We start from the raw sequence: 26846 nt of genomic DNA, 5'->3' as shown, positions 1-26846 counted from the left end.
TTAGGTGTTGTGGGGTTCTGGAGAATACACATCCCAAAGTACAGTCTGATTGTAAGCCTCTCTATCACGTGACCCGGAAGAAGAATGATTTCAAATGGGGCCTTGAAAGAACATCAAGCCTTTGAATAAATTAAATGAGAGATAGTTTCAGGCAGTAGCCCTTGGACCAGTCCAGACCGGGCAAGATGTGAAAATGTGCTTTACACCACAGCTGGGGAGAATGGTCCTACCTGGCACCTCTGGCAGAAAGCTCCAGGGGAAACTGGATGTTACTACCTTGTCATACACCTTGTCTTTTGAGTAAACTTTGTATTACAACTAGTTAGTTCAGCTTTAATTATGAAATGCTTTTTCCTATGCTGGTTTTCTATCTATTGAAGGCCGGCTTCTCTCACAATACAAGCATGCTTTTGATTCTCTCTATTACCCCACCTTCCTCTTCAACCACCACCCCATTCCTTCTCCCTTTCATCTCTGTTGCTGCGTTGCTTCAGCCAAGACTTGCAGAACTAAGCCAACCCCTGGCTTAGGGCTAGAAGATCACAGACACCAATATGGAGGATGACCAAATAGCGTTTTATTAAACAACAGCAGGTGCTTTATACCTTTCGGCCACACGGAAGTACCTGTTCTGACCCAATCAGAAGGGCAGGTTAACAATTTTTACCTTTTATGGTATTGTCCAGCCTAGCCCCACAATTCCCCTCTCCATGCTATGGGGCTTGTGAGAGTACCTAGGGAGGGGCTCTCTCTTTCCGTACATCGCGATATCTTCCGGCCGCCATACCTTAACTACCTACACATCTCAAAGCTCTACAGTCCTTTTTGAGCCTTTCTTTCTACTGAAATTGCTCTCAACTTCATCCTTTCTGACCTATCGGCTGCCTTCGATCCATTTAATCACATGCCTGGAAATCTAATGTCCCCTTGGCTCCTGTGACTCTCTCCTCCCGTGATTTTACTGTGATTTCTCTAATCACTTTCCAGCATGTCCTTCGGTCTCATTCCCTCCATCCCAGGTTTTTGGGAACCCTTTTTCCTTCCACTTTAATTTCTTCCCTTATTTGTGACACCATTCATGCACGTTCAGCAATCACTTCAGTGCCGACAGTCCACAGATCTTACTTTCTTTACCTACTTTTCCACTTAGACCAGAAGTGTTGACCTCTAGCTCTGATACCTTTTCAATGCTTAGCTGACAGCTCTGCACAGCTAAAACTGAGCTCTTAAGTCTTTCCCCTAAAGCATTCCCTTCCAGTTCTTCCTTTGATTACTCAGGACAACACTATCATCCTGCCTCTTATTCAAGCCTAAAAACAGAAACAAACTGGAGAGGATTTTTGGCATGGAGTCTCTTCTCTAGGTCTGTATATTTAGGGTATGTCTTAATCTAGAGGATTCTTTTTCACACATTGTCCCAAAGGGCTTTTCTGGCCATTCACAAACAGCTAAATCTCCTACCCAGGCTCTCCTCAGCAGTTTTGCAACATCTTTTCACAGCCCTTGACAAATTCAAGCTACTGTGTGCTCATATCCTGTCAGTCTTTTGTTGTACAGAGCATTTTCCCAGTCTGCCGCTTTGACAAAACCTCTGTTACTGTGACTCCTTCGTGGCCTTTTCCCTACTGCACATATTTTCCTGGATTATCCCTACGTGACCTGTTTTTCCTCTTGTCACAGCCCATGATGGCAGCTTTCATTGACATGTTTTAAAAGAAACCTGTTTGGGCTTTCCCCCAAGCTTTCCCATGTAATAGGAGCTCCCTGCAAGCATCCATAAAATGCTGTCTCCTTAACATCTGCTTTTGCTGACACATCTACAAAAATCTTGGCATGGACAAAGGGTGCCAGGACTCCTATGAATTCAGCTCAGCCCTTTCACCAGCTTCAACTGAAGTTGTGTTGAAAGAATTATCTTATTCCAGACATTGTTTGGAAGGATAGGATATACCCCTGTGCTCATTAACGAAGACTTGACCCTTTTGTAAAGGTGGATTGCTAAAGGAGTGGGTTTTGGCTTTTAAAATCAGATTCAACATTCAAAATTATGGGCTATAAAATTTTGGTAGCAATAATCTTTGGTAGTTCCAGTAAGAGTACTCAAGATCAAATCTGTCATTGTTCTGTCCATTGCACACAAAGTTGATACAGAATTTCTTATGTCCAATACAGAAGTTAGTCTGACTTTAGTTTCTCCGGTTAATAACAAAATCTATCAGTTACAAATTTACTTTCTAAAAATATTCTGATATAGTCATATAAGGTGTTATTGGACAAACATTCTGACCAGTAACTCCCTTAATACAAAATCCACAGAAACCAACAACCAAAGTATTGTGCAGAAAACTCAGCAGTGAATGTAAGTCGATCTGCTGAAATCAACAGAACTGCTCTATTGTAAATTCTTTGGGGATCTCCATATTTAAAACCTCTGTTCTCCCAGCTGGATTTCCAATGTTCATTATTGTTTTCTGTATAGAAATTGCAGTTTTCTTGTTTGCCTTTTTTTTTGTTTATTCTCCCCATAAAGAAGGACCAAAGGAAAGTTCCAGAAATACACACACACTGTCAAATTATTAGGGTCTACTTATTTGAGTCCCATGTCTAAAGAGCTAACCTAAAGACTACTGACTTCCAGGGTTTATCCACTGACTTCAATGGTATTGTGTTGATTATTTAATTTTTTTAACTCATTCTTATGTATTTTATATCATGCATGATTTAAAGTTTGCAGCTGGCAACAGCACATAAAAGATATTGGTATTTAAGGAATACCGTGAGCATAAAATGTGCAAATAATGTGTGTAGGGAGCACATTTGCTGATCTATGCTAACTATCTCTTTTAGGAACTTAATGCCCTGGTAAGCCTGTGCCTGGCAGGTTTAGATCTGTACACTAATGATCATTATGCCTAGTAATTATTTTATTTTCTTTGTATTGCCTGTTAAGAACACCACCGTCTCCATAGCTGGTCTCAGCACTCAAGAATTATTACACACCATGTGTTGTTTTAAATGTGATTTCTGTTGAGCTACAACAAATAATTTGCTGCATATATTTGCAGGCATGAAAGACGCACTGGCAGTATATGCATCGTTGTCCTCATGTGGTCACCCCCACCTTTCCCTGAAGGTATCTGGGGAATGCACAAGCAGCATAAAGCTAGCATAGCTATATATAACTTCTTTCTCCAGAAATCACTCTCTGAAGTCTCTAATGTGATCTTCACCATTTTTATCTCACAGTTCTCCTCTGCTCTCTACTCGAGAGATACATTCAGCCACATTCCTGTTAAGATAACAGTCAAATAATGAGACAACAGTGAAATAGGCAGGGTTATTTTTATGTGCCTGCTGTCAGAATTATTACTATTCTGGTTAATGGGTCTCAGATAAAGCACAGCTTGTTATCGTAAGCAGATGGTGTCTGCTGGCATTAGTACTTTGGCATTGGAAGATGATGTTTGCTTTGGCTGGTCAAGAAAGCTGACAAACATTGTACATGTTTATCTGGATCTAATGTGCTAATAGTATGGAGTGTAATAATGCTATAGGAATATAGGTCTAAGTGTGCAGTTTAGGGTCAGGAGATTCATGATGTAGAAACTTAAATGGAAAAAACCCAACCCAACCCCTTTCTACTCCCACTAAAGTCTATTGATGTTGGCTATATTTGGAAGGTCAAAAGAATTGTTGATGGTGGCAAACTCCACAGCACAGATCTGAATGGTCATCTAGTCATGAGGTTTTAGATGCTGAATTGGTTTGGAAAAGGAGCATGCCACCTAATACAGACTAAGTGCTTGTAATATTGACTTAGTCAATGACTATAGCTATCTGTTTATTTCATAGCGGGCTAATTCAAAGTTTATTTCTTATGCTGATCCACATGATAGAAGTAAATGGATAATAAATGCACATAACTGTAAGACAAAGATTTTGTGATGCCCCATCCTAGGAAAAAGGCAACTGGTAGCATGTAACCTCATTCACTCTGGTTCAGATGGCCAAGAGCTCATATTCCAGCAGAACCCTCCTAATCAGCCAATAAACAATCTGGTTTGCAAAACAACTTCTGATTTCAGAAAATGCTCTGGCATTTCTCAGGCACTCTACCTTTCCCTGTTGCAGCCTTATCTTTCTCTGAACATATTTACATATTAGTGACTCAATTCCCTGCTTATTTTAAAGAAACAGGTCTAAAAAGAGTAATTCAAAGCCTTTGAAAGATGTGTTCCTTACGAGACCAAACTCACCCCCCATTACACAAATTATGCTTCCCATATTGCAGTTAAAACTTCATAAAAATTAAAGGCATTTAAGTTTCATGCTGACCTGCTGTACAGGAATGAACTTTACCCAAGATGCATTCATCCTCTAATTCCCATTTAACATAAAGAAGAGAGTTAAGACAGCTGGAGCTTGGAGTTCAACTCATGCATGCTCCATTTCTTTCAGATTTCTTTCAATTACCCTTTAATCAGAAATATTACATTAATCTTTGCATAATTAAAAGTCCACATTACATCGTGGACTTCATCGAAACCTCGGTAATGTTAAAGAGGTAATGCGAAAATGGTAGAAAAGATCAGAACCATGCATGTTTCTGTTTAGGGAGCTTGTCAACATTCAGGTATTCCTTTCCTGGATTTACCATCTATAAAAGGACATTAATTAGATACACAGTTATTAGTGTAGCCTTCACATAGAACTTAAAAAATCATAAATAGGTTTCATGTACATCACTGGTTGATTTGTCATGGGTAGTTTTTGACACCAAAAAGTGTCACAGTATTTGTACCGTATGCCTATAAATTATAATATTTTGCACTTTTGTGTAAAATAATCATTTAATATCTATGCTCTTCTGTGACCTTGTCAATGGTCCAAAGTACTGCCTAGGCTTTGCTGCAAGTGCCAAAATCTAGTGTTCCTTGGGTTTTGACTACCCTGGTATTGTCGTCTCAAAAAAGGAGGGAATCTTTTCACCTCAAATCTCACTGAATTTGAAAGACAAACACCTATCCCCAGACAGATATCATGTGTCCTTATTCCCACAGTTAAGAAATTCGATTTTAGGAAGAGCAATAGGTATCCTTGTGACTGCTCTAATTAGTGATCTCACTGAACAGTAATACCTTGTAGAAAACTTTATAAGGAAGAGAAAAGCAAATGAGTTTATCCTGAAAATTTGCAGCTTATAACATCATATATCATTTGTTTCCCATTTATGTGAGGAAATGTTTTCAACGTTCTTAATGATAGGAAAAACACAGTATGCATTAGTGCCATGTTTGTGAAACAAGTGTCTCATAATTCTACTCAAGCCTGAAGTCATTTTCAAAGGGTATCATCTGTTTGAAACCAGTAGATGATGTTTCCAAGAGCCTCTCTCACAGTTAGAACTTATTTATTATAAGACTATACTCACAGATCTGAAACCGTCATGATTTATGCCAAAGTGCTCTTACACTTCTGACTTCTCACTGTTGAATCATTGTTTCTGCTTCATCTCTTCCTTGCCATGTACCCACGTATACTCACTCTGTAATGGGCTGGTCTTATGAAGTGCAAAACATATGTGCATATAAGAAGCACCATCTGGGAGAAAAGTTCCTCAGGTGAACTAAAAGACTAGCTACGTGTGTTTAGAAATTCAGAAACATACTAGGCAGTCCAGTGCACTGCTATGTTTATCAAATAAAGCATCTTCTAATACAATTCCTGTTCACTAGGACCATAAAATATCTTACTGGGGTTGGGGGTGGTAGTAGGTTCTCAGGCAAAGCAGCTAAGATGTCCTAGATTATTATTTTTTTTTTAATTAACATGAATTTTAGCTGGATGTTTTGCCAATGCAATGCCACCTTCCTTTGACCAATAGGAAATAAATACTTCCTTTCCTTTCCAGTTCTTTCAAAACAAAACAATTGCAGAGGTGCCTGCCTGCAGTCTGGAAGTATATTTTCTCATGCTGTTATCTGATAAATTTAGCTGAACAGTTGAAAATATTCAGTAAGTGAAATGAATAAGTACAATTTTGAAGTAGCATTGAACAAGTCTCGTAATTTTTCATATTTATGCTGAAAATTAAATGCATCAAGTGTAACAACTAGACAACCTTCTGAAGCAAATTATAACTGCTTAAGCAGTCAGATCTCATCTTCCACAGCAGTACAGCTTAGTTTACTATCAGTTTTTAATAAGTAGAACATGAGCATAAATAGTCCAGACACATTCAGATCTGCAGGTATACACTAATCCCAGTTTGAAATACTAAAAGAGTAATCTGAGAAAAATCTTATTAAGTAAGAATAAAAATGAGAGGAAAGTATTATGCTTAGAAGCCATGGAAAAGGAAAAATCAAATTAGAAAATTGCCGGGCTTGGATATGTTGGAATCAACCTATTTTGAAATTTTTCAAGAAGAACTCATAAGCACGACAGCTTATGTAAGCACTAATCAACGACATCTACAAATGAAGTGCAAGGGTAAAGTAAGGCTTTAAGACTTAGTCCGAACTACTCCAAACATCAGTGGCCTTTTAAAGGACATTGTAAGTATCAGGTGTCTAGTGGAGAAGCAAAAGCAACATAGTCTAACCTTTAGGCGCATATCACATCCAAAGCTGAATAGCAAGCTGTCCACATGCAGAGCACATTTTGAGGTGTTTGTATGTTATAGAGCGGGGAAGTATCCAAGGACAGAGACAGTCGAAAGAAACAGAAATCCCATAGTGTATAGTGTCCATTAATGACAGAAAAAAAATATAAAAAATATTTGAACTGGTCATTTATTCAGTAGTCATAGTCCACTACAGAACAATTCAGATGATAACTATCTGAAGTTATATATTTATATGACTTTAGGAGGTTGTTCAGAAAAGAAATACAAAATATTATATATCAACAGTTACCGTGGAGAAAATGAAAACATAAAATGTTCATTTGAATTCACAACACTGAATGGTCTATCAAACCAATTTCTTTAAATGTTCGTTTCATGTCTACAGAATGACCATCAGGAACAGTATTACAGCTCTTAAGGAAGGAGCTGTATTTACTAGTAACATTTTTCTCTATTGCATTCCAAACATACATCTTCTAAACTATCATATTTTTTTATGTCTATACTTCTGGAACATGTTTAGATGGTTTAAAATGTGTGTAAAATGCCATTTCCCACCTAATTGACTCTATAAAATGTAATGTCATTAAGTACATTTTAAATACGCTGATGTACAATTTGGTACTGTTTTTAGCAAATTCACCTATTAGGAATGGTTCCTCTGCAGCTTCCTCTTTGGAACTATATGGAACAAGGATGAACTTTTTCTTTTTTTCTTGGGAAAACTAAAACTCCTTCTGCAAAAACTAAATAGTAGTTGAGCCCTGAAAAAAAAAAATACTACCCAATTGTCTAAAACTAAGCCAAGTAACTCACAATAAAGGCTGAAAACTGTGAATTTTCAGATAACAAACCTGCCCTTGTAATGGAAAAAGCAATGACCTTAAAGGTCTTTTCCATTTGAAACCTGCTATGATTTGCCTTAGTCTTATGCCATTCAAGAATGCATTGCTTCAGTCTTCAGACATTTGATGTTCCTGCACAAATAACACAGGCTATATTAGAGATACAGGTGCTTCTGTGGCCTTGAAAAATGAACTAGGTGAAAGGTAACACTGTAGTTTTAACTCGGGCTGTCTACGTTCAGGTACATTCAAATCCACCAGTTTAATAGGATTTGAATTTTTGTAATGGTTTATTAACAAATATGTAATTTTCAAGGAAAAAACCCACCACATTTTATCTATTGACCCTGTAGCTGCATTCCTCAAATTGGAGAAACGTTCTGGTGGGGGACAGCAGGCATTAAATCAGGGAAAGTTAGTGGAAATTAATGGGAAGTTAAATTAAAGGGTATCTCTAAAGCTGCTTCTTTGCAATTTCAGTACAGACATCTGTGTGAGTCTGCTTTTCAACACACCTGAGGCCTTTCACCCTCAGTTTAACAAATTAATTTCAATGTAGAGACCTCCAGCTTATTTAATTTCTTCACAGCAGTATTTGCCCCCAGTCTTTCACCTTACTTTTTTGCTCATAATAATGGAATTCTTTACTTATTTAAGCTCAAAGTCAACTTAAAAGTTTGTAGTCCACTGGCCAGGTTCACTAAGAGTAGTTTCTTATCAGTGGTTGACAGTCACCTAAGATATCAATTTTTTTTTTTTTTCAACATGAACTCTTTAAAGTCCTGTCTTTTTCTAACAAGGAAATTTAAGTAAGTAATTTAAGACTTAATAATCCTTCCAATATTTGTTAGCATTAACTATTATAACTTTGGAAAGGCCTCTACCTGTCCACTATACATCCTTCCAGCTTGACTTCAGCGATTCCCAGTGGTAATAAGTTAGGTTAAGTACAAAATATGCAAAGATGCTCCTTTTTTTCAATCAATCAACTCTGTATTTGCCATATTTTAGTTCCACCAAATACCTTACTGTTTTGTTGTGGAAAACCAGCAATCTGCCCATATACTTGGGTATCTTATGCTTTCTATTTCTGGCTGACAAGAACTAAATTTTTCTTGTTCCAAGTATATCCGCCTTTCCAAGGGCTCCTGGGCAACTCTGCAGTCTGTATCCCATTATCCCTCAATATACTGAACACAGTAGGGTAGCTACAGAATAGGCGAAACTGCTGCTTTCTGCATGCATTACAGTTTTAATCAGGCTCTTCAGTTCTATGCCCAGATATTTCAGAAATCTACCACGTATGACTTCTTTCATGATTTACAAAGGAGGCACATATTCTAAGTATAGATAATTGCACCATTTAAATGACAATACCAAGATGTTTTGTATGGGGAGGAGATTCATGCAGGGCATTTTTACCATGAACAGCTCTTTCATAGGGCTAACTGTCCTCACACCAGATGTCAAATATGAAAAGAAATACTTTTGCATGAATAACAAAGTTCATTTGACTGAAAGATTTACCTCCTAGGAACAAAAGCCTCATAAAATGTAAACACTGGGAGCAAAGTGAGCCACGTAAGGGCTTTTGCAAAAATTAAACCCGTAACTTGCCACTAGAAATGGGATGTTTCATCTATTCAGTAAGCACTAAAGTTCTCTTTGGTTTTATGGCATCATAATCTTTGATTACTCTGATATATATTTGGACTATACAAAACATTGCAATGGAACTATTCACAGTTATAAAGAAACCTATGTGTGAAAATGAATTGGGAATGCAACGAAACCAGCATATTTTAGAGAAGTTCAAATACAGAACCACATTATTTTAACTGGCTCCTGGCCTCATTCTTTTATGTCTCCATGTAGTCATTTACACCTGAGGAAAATGGTTATGAAAGTTGTTATGCTTGCTGGCTTTGCATAAGCATAATTAGGTCACTGTACCAGACACGGAATACCAGCCTCACTCTGTGTCACTGGGTGAACCCAAACCACACAGCTGACTAGCAGTAAATTTTAACACAAAACCATGGTCCTGTGTTGAGGATTAGGTCTCTCTATGCTGAAGTCTGTCTGTGGAATCCATGCTCTCACTCACAACTGTGTATAAAACAGCTTCTGTCCCAAGAGGGAGATCTCTCTTTCCCCTTTGTTTCAGCTCACCCACTATTTCCCTTTGCTTTGGTCGTATTGCTCAGGCCACAGACAGGAACATCATATTGGTGGTAGATCATGTGCGTAATCATACTCCACTCTTTATTTAAAATTATAACTCTCCCCATACTTATTACAGTTCTCTGAATGAATGTAAGGTTGCAGAAAGGCTCTAGGCATGCTTGTACTGCTTCACAGTGTAAAGACTATTCAGTGTTATTTATTCTTTTATAGTAGGAGAGGGAATCCCTGTCATTTAGAGCACCATGCACCATTCAGATGCCAGGGGCCTATATTCTGCCTACAGCTGAGCTGGAGAAGATCTGTAGTCAAGAAGAGCAACTCAAGAAGAGCTTTCCAATACCTAGAACTTATTTTCATAATTCCACGTAAGGAAAGCGATCAGACTTCTTTTGGGGCTAGATAAAAGCAACATGGTTGCTTTCACAACCAAAAAGCTTTTCTCTACCTCATTGTATTCTGAGCAGATGCATTAATGTAAATAAAGTTCAAATGCAAATCATGTAAGATAAAAAAGTAATTCAAGTGGTTAAAGTCATGCCTAGTATAGCACCAGCAACATTTATGAAGTGGTAACAAGAATACATATGAATCAATGGGCTGCAAATCTATATCACTGATGTGATAGTGTCACATACTGTCAAATATTTTTAACATACTACTTCTAACAGCTGAAGTCTGCATTTGGTTCCAGCAGACTGAACCAAAGCCAATGGAGATACTTCAGAGGTCACTGATCGTGAATTTGCACTTAGCATTTATATAGTCCTTTTCATGTTCAAAGAGCATCACGAAGATTAGCTAATTCTAATTCTCTCATGACCTTCCTGCTAACCTTTTGGGATAAAAGCAAGAAACTGTAAGAAAAAACCCTGACAAGATGTGTAATCAAGCACACACCAAGCCTCAGATGTGTAAACTATATCTGCCTCATGCTAGATTTTATCTCAGCAAGAATATAACAATGTCATGGGTTCAGCTGTAACAGTTATTTTTCTCCTTCCTAGTAGCTGGTGCAGTGCTGTGTTTCGCCTTTAGTCCGAGAACAATGCTGATTGATAGATAACACACCAATGTTTCAGTTGTTGCTAAGTAATGTTTACCCCAATCAAGGACTTTTCAGTCTCTCATGCTCTGCCAGTGAGGAGGGGCACGGGAAGCCAGGAGGAAGCAGAGACAGGACACCTGACCCAAACTAGCCAAAGGGGTATTCCATACCACAGCACGTCATGCCCAGTAGATAAACTGGGGGGAGCCTCCCAGAAGGGCTAGATCGCTGCTCGGGTCGGGCTGGGTATTCGTCGGTGGGTGGTGAGCAATCGTATTGTGCATCACTTGTGTTTATTGGTTTTTTGGTTGGTTTTGGGGTTTTTTTTTCCTTCCCTTTTTAGTTTTATATTCTCTCCCCTTGTTACTTCCTTTATCATTATTATTATTAGTAGTAGTTTTATATTATACTTTATTTATTTGTCTGTTCTTATCTCAACCCATGGGATTTACATTCTTTTGATTCTCCTCCCCATCCCACCTGGAGGGGGGGAGGGAAGGGGGAGTGAGCAAGCGGCTGTGTGGTTCTGAGTTACCAGCTGGGCTTAAACCATGACAAAGAACTTTCACCAAGGCTCATGTATTATTTCACCATTCAATATATTTTACTAACATAAGATGATGGTAATAATCTTTGAATAACAGATTTACTGTTACAGTTATAGGATACAGCTATTCCCTTTTAACAGATAAGGAACTCAAAATAATATTGCATAAAAAAAAATGCTGGAAGCTGTCATAGAATAAGCCAGTGAACATCTAGGTTAGATACTCTTCAGTCATTCTGGGATTTTTTACTCCTTCCAATTGAAGTAAGGAATTTTGTGAGTCTTTTTTAGAAAGCTTTCTTGGAAGCAGCATAAGCTTCCTTTACTTACAGTTCTCTCTGCCCTCGAACCCAGACCTGCAATTTGATTATCAATTCTGGGTGGCTCCAAGCCCAGAATCTCAAATAAGTTCCTCATGTTCCAGTTGCTTGCACACTTTATACAGAGGAATAGATTGAAGCAGACAGTACTCATTTTTGTAGTGACTCAGAACAGCTACTGTTACAAGAACACCTTTAATCTCCTGTTTCTGTTTTTTAATTGAATTCAAGTGGGGAGAGATGAAAGGAAGTGTCTCACTAATCTGCTACTACAGCTGGTAGTTCTTGGTTTATCATATGCTAGCTTTAATTCTCTTTGATTCTTCTTAAAATTACTGCTTCTATTTCTTAATTTGACAGCCAGGCATTCATTGCTCTTTTTGACAATGAAAAAACCCTCCCCTCCCTCTTTCTTATAGCTACTTCCTCAGGAAAAAAACCCCAAACTTACTGCATTGTGATATCAATGTATGAACTTAACCTCTACCTTGGTAGGTTTTCTTATGCAGCGTGCAAATGAGACGCTAAATAATACTTTTTTACTTACAGTTCAGGAAAAGACTCACAAAATAAACTGAAGAGTGAAAGAAGGATAAGCGTCATGCTGATACGAAGGGCATCTGTTGCACTGCAGTCCATTTTGGATTTCTTGCAGGAACACACTTGTAATTTCAGTTCTGTGTTGTTAGTCAGAGGTGGTTTCCCAGAATCTGTCACTGAGATTGGGATGTTATAATTGGCCTTTTTCAGGTTTTGAAGCAGGATGACCTGGGCATGAGTATCTGCAAAGGATAAGGTGAGAATTAGCCAAATAGTGGTGGTTTGGAAGGGAAGAGGAATCTGCAAACAGACATGCTACAGTTATTCCTGGAAATTAAGAAGAAAATGAGAACAGCCTAAGGAAAAGATTAAAGAATTTAATTGGAGGTAAGAAGAGGCAGTACAGAAATTCTTTCCTGGGCTGAGCGCTAACTGCAAACTTATCCCAAACCCCACCAAAAGAAAGACTTTTAAGAGCCCTTTTTCTTTAAATACACTAAATGTCTGCAAATTATTGGCAGAATTTACCTGTGGAAACTAGTACACTAATCAAATGCTAAGGCATGTCATCCCCAAAGCAACACAAGAGGGAAGTATATGTATTTGTCAAAGGAAAAAACCCTTCTTGCAAGGAAGCACAGGCATAGCTGCTTAACTGCTTCCCCAGTTTGCCTGAGAAGGCAGCATAGGGAAGTAATGCCCCTTCAAATGCACAGATCTGCTCTGCCTGAGCAACAGTGGGTTAGGTTATAACAGCTACTGGTACCCAGGTGAGTGTGCTGGCTCTTTTAGGGGTGTTAACAGAGAGGTGGTTTGATGTTTGGAGAACAGCAAAGAAAATGATTCCTCCACTTTGTCCTGCAGGCAGGTACAGACATCACATCCATCTTTAGTTTTTTCTAAGAAGAATATGAAACAAATTGCTAAAAGATTCAGTAGCGACAGAGATAAATACTACATGCTAGAAAACAAACAGAAATAATCTACATTAAAAAGAGATGTAGTACTTTGTGTTCACAATTTGGCATACGAACCTTCTGCAATTGCATAACATGTGCTTTGATCCTCTTACCAGTAGCATATGGTCCCAGTGCATTGGAGTATTTTATTTGTGAAGAGTTCAAATACTTAAAATCAGGAAGTTTTTCAAGTACATTGCTAAAGCCCATGCAAAAGTTTCATGCTGTCCCAATGCAAAGCCTTGTGCCTCTCATGCAAACCAATTCCGTGCCATGAAATATGGTGATCTTTGCAAAACTACAAGTCATTAGTAGACTTTCTTTAATGCAAAACTGAAAGAGAAAAGTTTGTTCAATGTGATAAGAGGAGGAAAAAAGGTCAGTTTTCAGAGAAAATACAGACTGTTCGTATGTCCCACCGGGCAGCTGGTTTGAGCAAACCAGCACAGTGTAAAGCACCAGCAATGGGTCCATCCTGCAAGACTTTTGCAGACAACTGCTCCTGAATTCACAAAATGGGCAGCCTCAGGGTGGGTATCTGGGATGTAGGGGTGGGGGGACAAAATGCATAATTAAAAGAAGTAATAGACTTACCATTAAGCTTGGTGATTCTCCACAATTTTTCCGGGCCAGATTGCTTACTCAATTCAAATTTGAATGGACCTGTGTTGGGATGAAGGTCTTTGTCTGATGCTCCTAGTACCACTACCCTGAGATCTTTTGCATCGTCACAAACTTTTGCCAGTGTTGGGTGAAGGGATGGGACATTGTCATTGACATCCTCCAATGTAATGTGTAAAGTTCCTGTACCTGTAGCAGGAGGGTTACCTATATGAAAAAACAAGCATATGTTTATTAAATTATACTTCCATAAACACTTGCTCTTACTTGTACCTGCATGCTTGTGAAGAGAAATAATTTTTATAGTTCTTACCTCCATTGTATGAAAATTATTGCTTAAAAAACTGATGGGTCACTACTGCAAATTCATTGCTGTATTTTCAGAATGCAGCCTGATTCTCTACAGTATGGATAATTATTCTAAGGAAACCTCTGGGAGAGGAATATTTTGAAGTTAAAATGAGATTATGACATGAATAGTTATCTGGAAAAGAATCTGTTCATAAACACATACTGTGAGAAACATAGTAGGAAACATGCCCTAGAAAGATGGCATGGTATTAAAAGAATCAAGAACAAGACAAGACGAAAAATGACAGCAGAGAGGAATCAATTTGTATAGTGGGTGCCCATAAACAGGACAGGACTTGATCATTCCCCAGCGACACTTAGGGCCACATACAGTTATGTCAGCACAAGTGAAACCTCTTGATGTGCAGCTCTGGAAAATGGTATCTTTTATTTACCCAGAGCCACCCTGTGTTAGCAGTGGAGTTTCAAACCTTCTCAAATGATTTGCTGGCTTGCCTCAGCCCTGACCTGAAAGAACCAGCTTCAGAGATGAGGATGTTGTCTACTCACCATGGTACCACTACAAGCCTTTGTGCCAAGGCTGTGACTGACTGTCCTGGGTTCAGCTATAGCAGTCATTTTTCTCCTTCTTAGTAGCTGGTGCAGTGCTGTGTTTTTTTAACTTTCAGCCTGGGAACAACGCTGATAACACTGATGTTTTCAGTTGTTGCTAAGTAATGTTTATTCCAACCAAGGACTTTCTCAGTCTCATGCTTTGCCAGGGAGGAGGGGAAGCCGGGAGGAAACAGACACAGGACACCTGACCCAAACTGGCCAAAGGGGTATTCCATACCACAGCATGTCATGCCCAGTATATAAACCAGGGGGAGTTACCTGGAAGGCCCAGATCACTGCTCGGGTCGGGCTGGGTGTCGGTTGGCGGGTGGTGAGCAATTGTATCCTCTCCCCTTGTTATTTCACTAATCATTATTATCATTGGTGGTAGCAGTAGTGGTTTTGTATTATACCTTAGTTGCAGGACTGCTCTTATATCAACCCGTGGGAGTTACATTCTTCCGATTCTCCTCCCCATCCCTCTGGGAGCGGGGGGAGGAAGAAGGGGGGGAGTGAGCGAGCGGCTGTGTGGTTCTGAGTTACCGGCTGGGCTCAAACCATGACAGTTCTTTGTGGCGCCCAACGTGGGGCACGAAGGGTTTTGATAAAGACAGATCTGACCAGAGTGTGTCTAATCATATTTGTGATAAGCATTCATTGTTACTACTCGTCACAATGGTGATTATTTGGCTCTCAGACTTGTTGCGCTTGGTCTCAGAGTTTCAGCATGTTGTACCTTACTTACAGCCACTATTTGCTGTTTTAGTGTTTATTGGCTGGGGGGCCTGGGCTAAGGTTCTTGTTTCACTGTTCTTCATGGTAATGACTTGTAATACAATAGACTCATTGATCATGAAACTGGTCTGGTTTGTGCTTCCGGCATGGCCATCACCTCTATACATTGGGAGGTACATAATGAAATATTTTAGCAATTGCATATCTTTTTTTTTCTCCTCGGGGGGTCAGCTTACGAAGGAGGCATTCTCTTTCACCCCCCGTTCCCCCACCAGCCTATTTGCAACAGCAGTTGAGAGTTCTGAAGGTTTTAGATGGCCTTTGAATACCCTTGAAACCTGCCTGCTGATTGTGCTGGGGATCAGCATGTTGGCAAACATACGGAGTGTGTTTTACCCATGGCCATCCCGTCCTGGGAACATCCTAATTCATTTAATCTTGAAAGTTAAGCAGTATCGGGTTCAAATCTGGTCTAGGGTTAGACGACGATATAGGAGGACCACCAAGAGATTTTCCCTGAGGCTGGACGGTTATGAGTGGCAGGGTGTGTGGGATAGTATCGGCAAGTATCTAGGCCAGTGGGCCCCTCCAGTGCTTTGGAACTTCACCACTGAACAAGTGCAACATCCGGAAAAACTAGTAAAACACTTAAACGAGGTGTGCTGTTGTCCTGGTTATACCAGAGAGGGACAAATCTTGGCAACATGCTGGGGCTTGGCCTACGCCTACAGAGCCCTGCTCAACACTATCCAGCACCTTCAAAGGGAAAAAAATGTCTCTGGATCTGATGGCAAAGCAACAGACAACGCAGCTATGCCAACTACAAGCACAGCAGCTACTCAGACCCTGACCACAACAGACAACGCAGCTATGCCAACTACAAGCACAGCAGCTACTCAGACCCTGACCACAACAGACAACACAGCTACTCCAAGTACAGCAGCTACATCAACCCCAGTGACAAGCACAACAGCTACTCAAACCCTGACCACAACAGACAACACAGCTACTCCAAATACAGCAGCTACATCAACCCCAGTGACAAGCACAACAGCTACTCAACCCCTGACCACAACAGACAACACAGCTACTTCAAGTACAGCAGCTACATCAACCCCAGCGACAAGCACAGTAGCTACTCAAACCCCGACAGCAACAGACAATGCGGCTACTCCAAGCACCGCAGCCACACCAACCCCAGTGACAAGCACAGTAGCTACTCAAACCCCGACAGCAACAGACAATGCAGCTGTTGGTGTTACTCAACTCCCAAGCACAACAGCTGCACCAACCCCAGCAATAGACATTGCAACCACTCCAATCCTAGTGGCAGACACTGCAGCCACTCCAACCACAGTGACAAACACTGCAGCTAAACCAAATGTCCAGTTTGTGACAATGTCTGTTGCCCCTGTAAGCAAAAGCAGACGAGAGGCACAAAGAGCAACCCGCGAAGCGAAGAAAGATGAAGACCCAATGCTATTACTACACGGAACAGCATCTGAACAAGAGTTACTACTACGTGGATCAGAGGAAGAGGAAGAAGAAGAAGAGGTCACTTCTCGACCCCGGACCTCAACCGAGCTGCGGAATATGCGAAAAGATTTCACCCGTCTTCCAGGGGAGCACATTGCTCTGATGCTGGGACAATGGGGCCAACGGTCACGAACTAGAAGCTAAGGAAGCCAAGCAGCTGGGATCACTTGCTAGGGAAGGAGGAATTGACAAAGCGATTGCAAGAGAGAAGCGAGCCCTCAGTCTTTGGAGGCGGCTCCTGGCAGCTGTGAAGGAAAGGTTTCCCTACAAAGACGATATTACGAGTTGCTCAGCCAACTGGACCACGATAGAGAAAGGCATCCAGTCCCTGAGGGAATCAGCCATTCTAGAGATGATTTATCGTAGGCCAGATGCCAGGAACACATCCGTAGATCCAGATGAAGTCGAATGTACACGACCCATGTGGCGGAAACTTACACGGAGTGCGCCATCATCATATGCCCACACATTGGCATCAATGACCTGGAATGATGGAATATCACCAACAGTGGATTGCCTGATTCGTCAACTCCGAGAGTTCGAAGACAATCTCACCCCTTCCATCATTTCAGCTGTGGAAAAACTGTCCCAGGAGTTCAAACAATTAAGAGACGATTCATCCGATCTATCCAGCTCCCCACGCGTACCAACCCATGTCTCAGCTATTAACAGAAGGCGCCCTACTGCTCGAGAAAGAAAATATAGGAGGTACACGCCACGGGCCACCCTATGGTTTTCCCTGCGGGATCACGGAGAAGACATGAGAAAGTGGGATGGAAAACCTACCTCACTTCTGGAGCAATGGGTGCGTGAACTGAAGAGGAGAACAATGGTCAAGGATGATCCTCCCAGGAAAGCTGCTGCTCCAGTCTCTGGTGAGCAGTTTCCCAGATGGAGTGAAAGAGCTGATTTTACTCCAGCTCCTGTGATAAGGAATACTAATCCCTTTCTACAAGGCATAAGTGGAGAATTTTATGATCACTATTAGAGGGGCCCTGCCTCCAGCCAGGTGGAGGAGAGGGATAATCGGGTTTACTGGACTGTGTGGATCAGATGGCCTGGCACATCAGTCCCACACAAGTATAAGGCTCTAGGAGATACCGGTGCACAGTGTACTCTGATGCCATCAAGGTATCAAGGGGTGAAACCCATTTATATTTCTGGAGTGACAGGAGGATCCCAAGCGTTAACTATACTGGAAGCTGAAATCAGCCTGACTGGGAGGAAGTGTCAAAAGCACCCCATTGTGACTGGTCCAGGGGCTCCATGCATCCTTGGCATAGACTATCTCAGGAGAGGGTACTTCAAAGACCCAAAAGGGTATAGATGGGCTTTTGGTATCGCTGCCTTGGAGACAGAGGAAATTAAGCAGCTGTCCACCTTGCCTGGTCTCTCAGAGGATCCTTCTGTTGTGGGGTTGCTGAAGGTCGAAGAACAACAAGTGCCAATTGCGACCACAACAGTGCACCAGCGGCAATATCGCACCAACCGAGACTACCTGATTCCCATCCATAAGCTGATCCGCAGACTGGAGAAACAAGGAGAGATCAGCAGGACCCGCTCACCCTTTAATAGCCCCATATGGCCAGTGCAAAAGTCTAATGGAGAGTGGAGACTAACAGTAGACTATCGTGGCCTGAACGAAGTCACACCACCATTGAGTGCTGCCGTACCGGACATGCTAGAACTTCAATATGAACTGGAGTCAAAAGCAGCCAAGTGGTATGCCACATCTGATATTGCCAATGCATTTTTCTCAATCCCTTTGGCAGCAGAATGCAGGCCACAGTTTGCTTTCACTTGGAGGGGCGTCCAGTACACTTGGAACCGACTGCCCCAGGGGTGGAAACACAGCCCTACCATCTGCCATGGATTGATCCAGACTGCACTGGAACAGGGGCAAGCTCCAGAACACCTGCAATACATTGATGACATCATCGTGTGGGGTGATACAGCAGAAGAAGTTTTTGAGAAAGGGAGGAAGATAATCCAAATCCTGCTGAAGGCCGGTTTTGCCATAAAACGGAATAAGGTCAAGGGACCTGCACAGGAGATTCAATTTTTGGGAAGAAAATGGCAAGATGGACGCCGCCAGATCCCCACAGACGTGATCAACAAGATAACAGCAATGTCTCCACCAACTAACAAGAAAGAAACACAAGCTTTCTTAGGTGTTGTGGGGTTCCGGAGAATGCACATCCCAAATTACAGTCTGATTGTAAGCCCTCTCTACCACGTGACCCGGAAGAAGAATGATTTCAAATGGAGCCCTGAGCAACAACAAGCCTTTGAACAAATAAAACAAGAAATAGTTCATGCACTAGGCCTTGGACCAGTCCGGGCCGGGCCAGATGTGAAAAATGTGCTCTATACTGCAGCTGGGGAGAATGGTCCTACCTGGATCCTCTGGCAGAAAGCTCCAGGGGAGACTCGAGGTCGACCCCTTGGCTTTTGGAGTCGGGGATAGAAAGGATCCGAGGCCAGCTATACTCCCACTGAAAAAGAGATACTGGCAGCCTATGAAGGGGTTCAAGCTGCCTCAGAAGTGATCGGAACTGAAGCGCAGCTCCTCCTGGCACCCCGGTTGCCTGTGCTGGGCTGGATGTTCAAAGGCAGGGTCTCCTCTACACATCATGCAACTGATGCTACATGGACTAAGTGGGCCGCACTAATTACACAACGAGCTCGAATAGGATATCCCAGTCATCCAGGAATTCTAGAAATCATCATGGACTGGCCAGAGGCAAAGATTTTGGGATGTCACCAGAAGAGGAGGTGACGCGTGCTGAAGAGGCCCCACCATATAATGAACTGTCAGAGAGTGAAAAGCAATATGCCTTGTTTACTGATGGGTCCTGCCCTATTGTGGGAAAGCATTGGAGATGGAAGGCAGCTGTGTGGAGTCCCCTGGGACAAGTTGCAGAAAATGCTGAAGGAGAGGGTGAATCAAGTCAGTTTGCAGAGGTGAAAGCCATCCAGCTGGCCTTGGACATTGCTGAACGAGAAAAATGGCCAGTACTTTGTCTCTCTACTGACTCAGGGATGGTGGCAAATGCCCTGTGGGGGTGGTTGCAGCAATGGAAGCAGAGCAACTGGCAACGCAGAAGTAAACCCATCTGGGCTGCTGCATTGTGGCAAGATATCGCTGCTCGGGTGCAGAACCTGGTGGTGAAGGTACGCCATGTAGATGCTCATGTACCCAAGAGTTGGGCCACTGAGGAATACCAGAATAACCAGCAAGTGGATAAAGCTGCTAAGATTGAAGTGGCTCAGATGGACTTGGATTGGCAACATAAGGGTGAATTATTTTGAGCCCAGTGGGCCCATGACACCTCAGGCCATCAAGGCAGAGATGCAACATATAGATGGGCTCGTGATCGAGGGGTGGACTTTACAATGGACACTATTGCCCAGGTTACTCATGAATGTGAAACGTGCTGCAATTAAGCAAGCCAAGTGGTTAAAGCCTCTCTGGTATGGAGGACGATGGCTGAAGTACAAGTATGGGGAGGCCTGGCAGATTGACTATATCACACTCCCACTGACCCGCCAAAGCAAGTGCTATGTGCTTACCATGGTGGAAGCAACCACCGGCTGGCTGGAAACATACGCTGTGCCCCATGCCACTATCCTGGGCCTTGAGAAACACGTTTTTTGGCGACATGGCACCCCAGAGAGAATTGAGTCAGACAATGGGACTCATTTCCAGAACAACCTTATAGACACTTGGGCCAAAGAGCATGGCATTGAGTGGGTATATCACATCCCCTACCATGCACCAGCCTCTGGGAAAATCGAACGGTACAATGGGCTGTTAAAAACTACACTGAGAGCAATGGGTGGTGGGACTTTCAAACAGTGGGATACACATTTACCAAAAGCCACCTGGTTGGTCAACAGTAGGGGATCTGCCAACAGGGCTGGCCCAGCCCAATCAGAACTTTTACGTCCTGTAGAGGGGGATAAAGTTCCTGTGGTGCACATAAAGAATTTGTTGGGGAAGACAGTCTGGGTTATTCCTGCTTCAGGTAAAGGAAAACCCTCTCATGGTGTTGCTTTTGCTCAGGGACCTGGATATACTTGGTGGGTAATGCGGGAAGATGGGGAAGTCCAATGTGTACCTCAAGGGGATTTGATTTTGGGGGAAAACAGCCAATGAACTCAGTTGTACGCTGTTGCCTCCTATATAACACTTTTATAGCCCACCAGCTAGATATCTTCAGGTCGCCCGCAATTGACCCTGACTTCCCTCCGATCATCACCTCAACAAAGAATGAATTTTGAGGAAACCAGACGAGCTCAGCAGTGACCAGACGAGTTTGGCGGTATTATCAGCAGGCAACAACCCAACACTACATACCGTCCCTCCTGCCCTGAAAGACTATTACAAGAGATGGAGCCTGACATCATGGACTGGATGAGTTCAGCAATTTTACAGGGATTGGTCCATGGACTAGGGAATGATATCTTTCTCTGTGTGTGGGTGTGGGTGCATATATATGTGTATATATGGGACAGGGGCGATGGTGTGTTGAGAGATGTGGGATCTGAGCATGACGTGAATGGTATGGAATAAGGGGTGGATACTGTCCTGGGTTCAGCTATAGCAGTCATTTTTCTCCTTCTTAGTAGCTGGTGCAGTGCTGTGTTTTTTAACTTTCAGCCTGGGAACAATGCTGATAACACTGATGTTTTTAGTTGTTGCTAAGTGATGTTTATTCCAACCAAGGACTTTCTCAGTCTCATGCTTTGCCAGGGAGGAGTGGAAGCTTGGAGGAAGCAGAGACAGGACACCTGACCCAAACTAACCAAAGGGGTATTCCATACCACAGCACGTCATGCCCAGTATATAAACCGGGGGGAGTTACCCGGAAGGCCCAGATCACTGCTCGGGTTGGGCTGGGTGTCGGTCGGCGTGTGGTGAGCAATTGTATCCTCTCCCCTTGTTATTTCACTAACCATTATTATCATTGGTGGTAGCAGTAGTGGTTTTGTATTATACCTTAGTTGCGGGACTGCTCTTATCTCAACCCGTGGGAGTTACATTCTTCCCATTCTCTTCCCCATCCCTCTGGGAGCAGGGGGAGGAAGAAGGGGGGGAGTGAGCGAGCGGCTGTGTGGTTCTGCGTTACTGGCTGTGCTCAAACCACGACACTGACAAAGCAGCTGTTGCACTGGAAGCGTTTGTAACCAAGACGTCTGCCCACTGGGAGCCGGACTGAGACTAGCGCCTCATTTCACAGAGGTTAGAGAGCAGCTGACAAGTGGTAATAACTTTCTCTCACTACAGATGTTTGCATGGTTGAGCCAGTAACCTACTGCTTTCAGTCTAAAAGCTCAGTATCTTTTATAGATCCCTTTGCCATCCCATTTTAACTGATGTCAAAGTTTTCTAAATGCACATTACTTCCTTCATTGTATACCACACTTAATTCCTCGTTTGAAATGCTGCACTTCTGGGTTGTTTTTATTACTAATTTTTCTGGTTTAGAACACAAGACCTATGATCTCTGCCCATCCCTTAGGTATAAACCCTTAGCAGGTAGAAAGGATCGAAGAGGTTGCACTTAACCTGTAAAGCACTAGTACAATATGTCACAGTAGTTTTAAGTTTAGCACTGTAAGAGGTACACTTTAGCATAATTTCCCTGCCTATAGCAGCCCAGTAAACTCTGGAATTATTGCTGCACTGTGAGTGCATCCTAAAAGAGAAGTAAGTAAGTACCCTGTGGTCTGGATCTGATAAAGTACTAACTGTAGCAGAATGCAATTAGTCCTTCCAATAACAAATGTTACTAATGGTGACACTTCATCTTTTTCATGCACAAATAAATGCATAACGAAGACAGAATTTTCATAGTTCTTTAGCTTTCCCCCTCCCCTCATCTCACACTTTGTCATCAGAAGGGCTAGGGCTGAGTTCTTCTTAATGAAAAAGAAACTATTTTTCACTTTTTATTGAACTAATTGAATTTGCAGAAAGACCCCAATACATTTTTTGTTCTTGATATATTATTAAGTCATATGGCAGAATGGATGAAAAGACATTCAAGTATGTGAAATATGATCATAAAAGCCAGCCTTTCATGCACTTAATTAAACTGCTGTCTTTAATTTTGAATGCATTATTTCCACACTGGACTGATAATGTCTTCTGCACTGCCTTTCTTATCTTTCTCTGAAGTCAGTAATATTAAAATCTGCCTTTTAAATTAAGAAGCCAACAGCATTATGAGTGAATTGTTATTTTGTCAAACGCAGATTTGGCTGCATTTTCTCTGCCATGCAAATGTTTCACTCTCTTTGTATGGCTTATGGGCCAGCTAACTATTACGCAAAAATAGAGAGAAAGGAAATTGCTTCTGTCCATTTCAATGACTTATTCTATGTTTGGTTTATTTATAATGATTTAAACTAAATCTTCTGGTGATTTATGAAGACCTCCAAAAGAAAAATAAGCAAATGTCAAGGTCATAAACTAAAGCTTGTTAAGATGCATGCCATTAAAAAATACAACGAAAAATGAATCAAGGAAAAATGGTCACAATGTATCCACTGGGAACACGAGTTACAGAAATTTGATAGTATTATGCCTCTGAAATAATTAAAAAATCCCATGATCTCCTGTCATGGTTTAAGCCCAGCCAGTAACTCAGAACCACACAGCCGCTTGCTCACTCCCCTCCTTCTTACCCCTCCCACCCTGCTCCCGGAGGGATGGGGAGGAGAATCCCACAGGTTGAGATAAGAACAGTCCAGTAACTAAGGTACCATACAAAACTACTACTACTACCAATAATAATAATGATAAGGGAAATAACAAGGGAAGAGAATATAAAACTAAAAGGGAAAAAAGAAAATAAAACAATAAACACAAGTGATGCACATTGCAATTGCTCACCACCCACCAACCGATACCCAGCCCGACCCGAGCAGCGACCTGGGCCTTCTGGGTAACTCCCCCCAGTTCATACACTGGGCATGATGTGCTGTGGTATGGAATACCCCTTTGGCTAGGTTGGGTCAGGTGTCCTGTCTCTGCTTCCTCCTGGCTTCCCGTGCCCCTCCTCACTGGCAGAGCATGAGACTCAAAAGTCCCTGATCGGAGTAAGCAGTACATAGCAACAACTAAAAACATTGATGTGTTATCAGCACTGTTCTCAGACTAAAGTCAAAAACGCAGCACTGCACCAGCTACAAGGAAGGAGAAAAATGACTGCTACAGCTGAACCCAGGACAGTATCCACCCCTTATTCCATACCATTCACGTCATGTTCAGATCCCACATTTTCCAATATACCATTGCTTTTTGTCTCATATATATATGCACACACAAAGAGAGAGATATCATTCCTTAGACCACGGACCATTCCTATAAAGTTTGCTGAATTCATCCAGTCCATGATGTCAGGCTCTATCTCTTGTAACAGTCTTTCAGGGCAGGAGAGACGGTGTGTAGTATTGGATTGTTGCCTGCTGATGACACCACTGAACTCATCTGGTCACTGCTGAGCTCGTCTGGTTTCATCAAAGTTCACTCTTTGTTGGGGTAATGATCAGAGGGAAATCAGGGTCAATCGATGGTGACCTGAGGACAGCTCTGGTGCTGCTGCCGGCAGGCTCTCGTTTGCTTTTCCCCTTGCTTATAGGGGCAACTGATATTGGCATGGATTGGTCCTTTGGTTCAGCTGCAGTGTCTTTCACTGTGGTTGGACTGGCTGCAGTGTCTGTCACTAGGGTTGGAGTGGCTGCAGTGTCAGTTGTTGGGGTTGGTGTAGCTGCTGTGCTTGGGGGTTGAGTAGCTGCATTGTCTGTTGCTTTGCCATCAGATCCAGAGACATTTTTTTCCCTTTGAAGGTGCTGGATAGTGTTGAGCAGGGCTCTGCAGGCATAGGCCAAGCCCCAGCACATTGCCATGATTTGTCCCTCTCTGGTATTGGCAGGATGACAGCTCACCTTGTCTAAGTGTTCTGCTAATTTTTCCAGATTTCACACTTGTTCAGTGGTGAAGTTCCAAAGCACTGGAGGGGCCCACTGGCTGAGATACTTGCCCATAGAATCCCACACACCCTGCCACTCATGACTGTCCAGCCTCGAGGAAGATCTCTTGGTGGTATTCTTAAGTAATTGACCTTAGACAAGACCCAAGCCCGACCCTGCTTAACTTTCGAGATTAGATGAAATAGAGCGTTCTCAAGGTGGTATGGCCGTGGGTAAAACACATGCAGTATTTGTGGCAACATGCTGATTCCTAGCACAAGCAGCAGGCTGGTTTCAAGGGTATCCAAAGGCCATCCAAAACCTTTAGAATTCTCAAATGCTGCTGTAAATAGCCTGGTGGGCAAGCGGAGGGTGTGAGGGAATGTCCCCTTCATAGGTTGACCCTCCGAGGAGGAAAAAAAAAGATGTGTAATTGCTAAAAATTCCCATTATATTCCTCCCAAAGTATAGAGGTGATGACCACACTGAGAATGCATGCCAGACCAGTTTCATGATCAATGAGTCTATTGTATTACAAGTCTTCACCATGAAGTACAGAGAAATAAGAACCTTAGCCCAGGCCCCCCAGCTGATAAACACTAAAACAGCAAGTGCTGGCTGCAAGTAAGTTATGACATGCTGAAACTGTGAGACCAAGTGCAACAACTCTGAGAGCAAATAAATCAGCATTGTGAGGAGTGACTATTAATCCAAAACAATGAATGGTTATCACAAATACGATTAGACACACTCTGGTCAGATCTGTCATTATCTCAATGCTTCGTGCCCCACGTTGGGTGCCACAAAGGACTGTAGTGGTTTAAGACCAGCTGGTAACTTAGAAGCACGCAGCCACTTGCTCACTCCTCCCCTTCTAATCCCCTCCGCTCCCGGAGGGATGGGGAGGAGAATCAAAAGAATGTAAATCCCACGGGTTGAGATAAGAACGGTCCAGTAACTAAGGTACCATACAAAACTACTTCTACCACCACCAATAATAATAATGATAAGGGAAATAACAAGGGGAGAGAATATAAAACTAAAAGGGGAAAAGGAAAAGAAAACAGTAAACACAAGTGACGCATAGTACAGTTGCTCACCACCCACCCACCGATACATAGCCCAACCCGAGCAGCGATCTGGGCCTTCTGGGTAATTCCCCCCAGTTCATATACTGGGCATGATGTGCTGTGGTATGGAATACCCCTTTGGCTAGTTTGGGTCAGGTGTCCTGTCTCTGCTTCCTCCTGGCTTCCCGTGCCCCTCCTCACTGGCAGAGCATGAGACTGAAAAGTCCTTGATTGGTGTAAGCATTACTTAGCAACAGCTAAAAACATCAGTGTGTTATCAGCACTGTTCTCAGACTAAAGTCGAAAACACAGCACTGCACCAGCTATTAGGAAGGAGAAAAATAACTGCTACAGCTGGACCCAGGACATCTCTAGACAGCTTTGGCTTTGAAATGAAAGATTTTACTTCTGAAATAAAACTTCTCTTAATTTGTATTGTAAAGCCTTGAAAGCAAAATTAATGCCTGAACCAAGACATAAAGGGCTCTGTCCAACAACCCTTCAGAGCAGCTTTTCAAAAGAGCTCTGCTCCCATTTTTGTCATTTAATTGTGTTGGCCAGTCCTCCTGAGGCTGAACACTTCAAACTTTTTGGTGCCTTTAGGGCCGTTTGGGACAGATATTATTTCAAATTCCTTTTAAGGCTCCCACAAATGGCATAGCCATGAATATACTATGACAAACATATGAATGAAACAGCATTATTTGAGTGTTTAAAAGCTGCTAAAACAGAGACTGAAGGATGGCTAATTTCATACTGAAAGAAATTGAAAGCTTGGTATTGAATCCTGAGTTTAATAACCTAGTGCAAGACTGAGAACCTTTACAAGTAATCTTCAATGAGGCTGAAATGCAAGTAAGGTCTTTCAAGTTAGTTAAGGTCTGTGGGACTGGAACTTTGATCAGCAACACTAAAATAGCACAGATT

The 26846-nt window shown here is 42.2% G+C and overlaps 1 protein-coding gene across 1 annotated transcript in view; it reads right to left on the bottom strand.

Annotated features, from left to right (window-relative positions):
- Nucleotides 1–12115: 12115 nt before the first annotated feature.
- The window catches only part of LOC115619248 (cadherin-13), a 297405-nt gene continuing 282674 nt past the window's right edge, over nucleotides 12116–26846 (bottom strand). Inside the window, exons 10-11 of the mRNA XM_030511297.1 lie at nucleotides 13666–13899; nucleotides 12116–12354 (exon numbers count right to left, since the gene is read on the bottom strand). Of these exons, the coding sequence (XP_030367157.1) occupies nucleotides 12116–12354; nucleotides 13666–13899 (473 nt within the window). The remainder of the gene's footprint in view (nucleotides 12355–13665; nucleotides 13900–26846) is intronic.

The sequence above is a fragment of the Strigops habroptila genome, chromosome W (genome assembly GCF_004027225.2).
Source record: "Strigops habroptila isolate Jane chromosome W, bStrHab1.2.pri, whole genome shotgun sequence".
NCBI classification, from domain to species: Eukaryota; Metazoa; Chordata; class Aves; order Psittaciformes; family Psittacidae; genus Strigops; species Strigops habroptila.
This window is presented reverse-complemented; position numbering and strand designations above follow the sequence as displayed.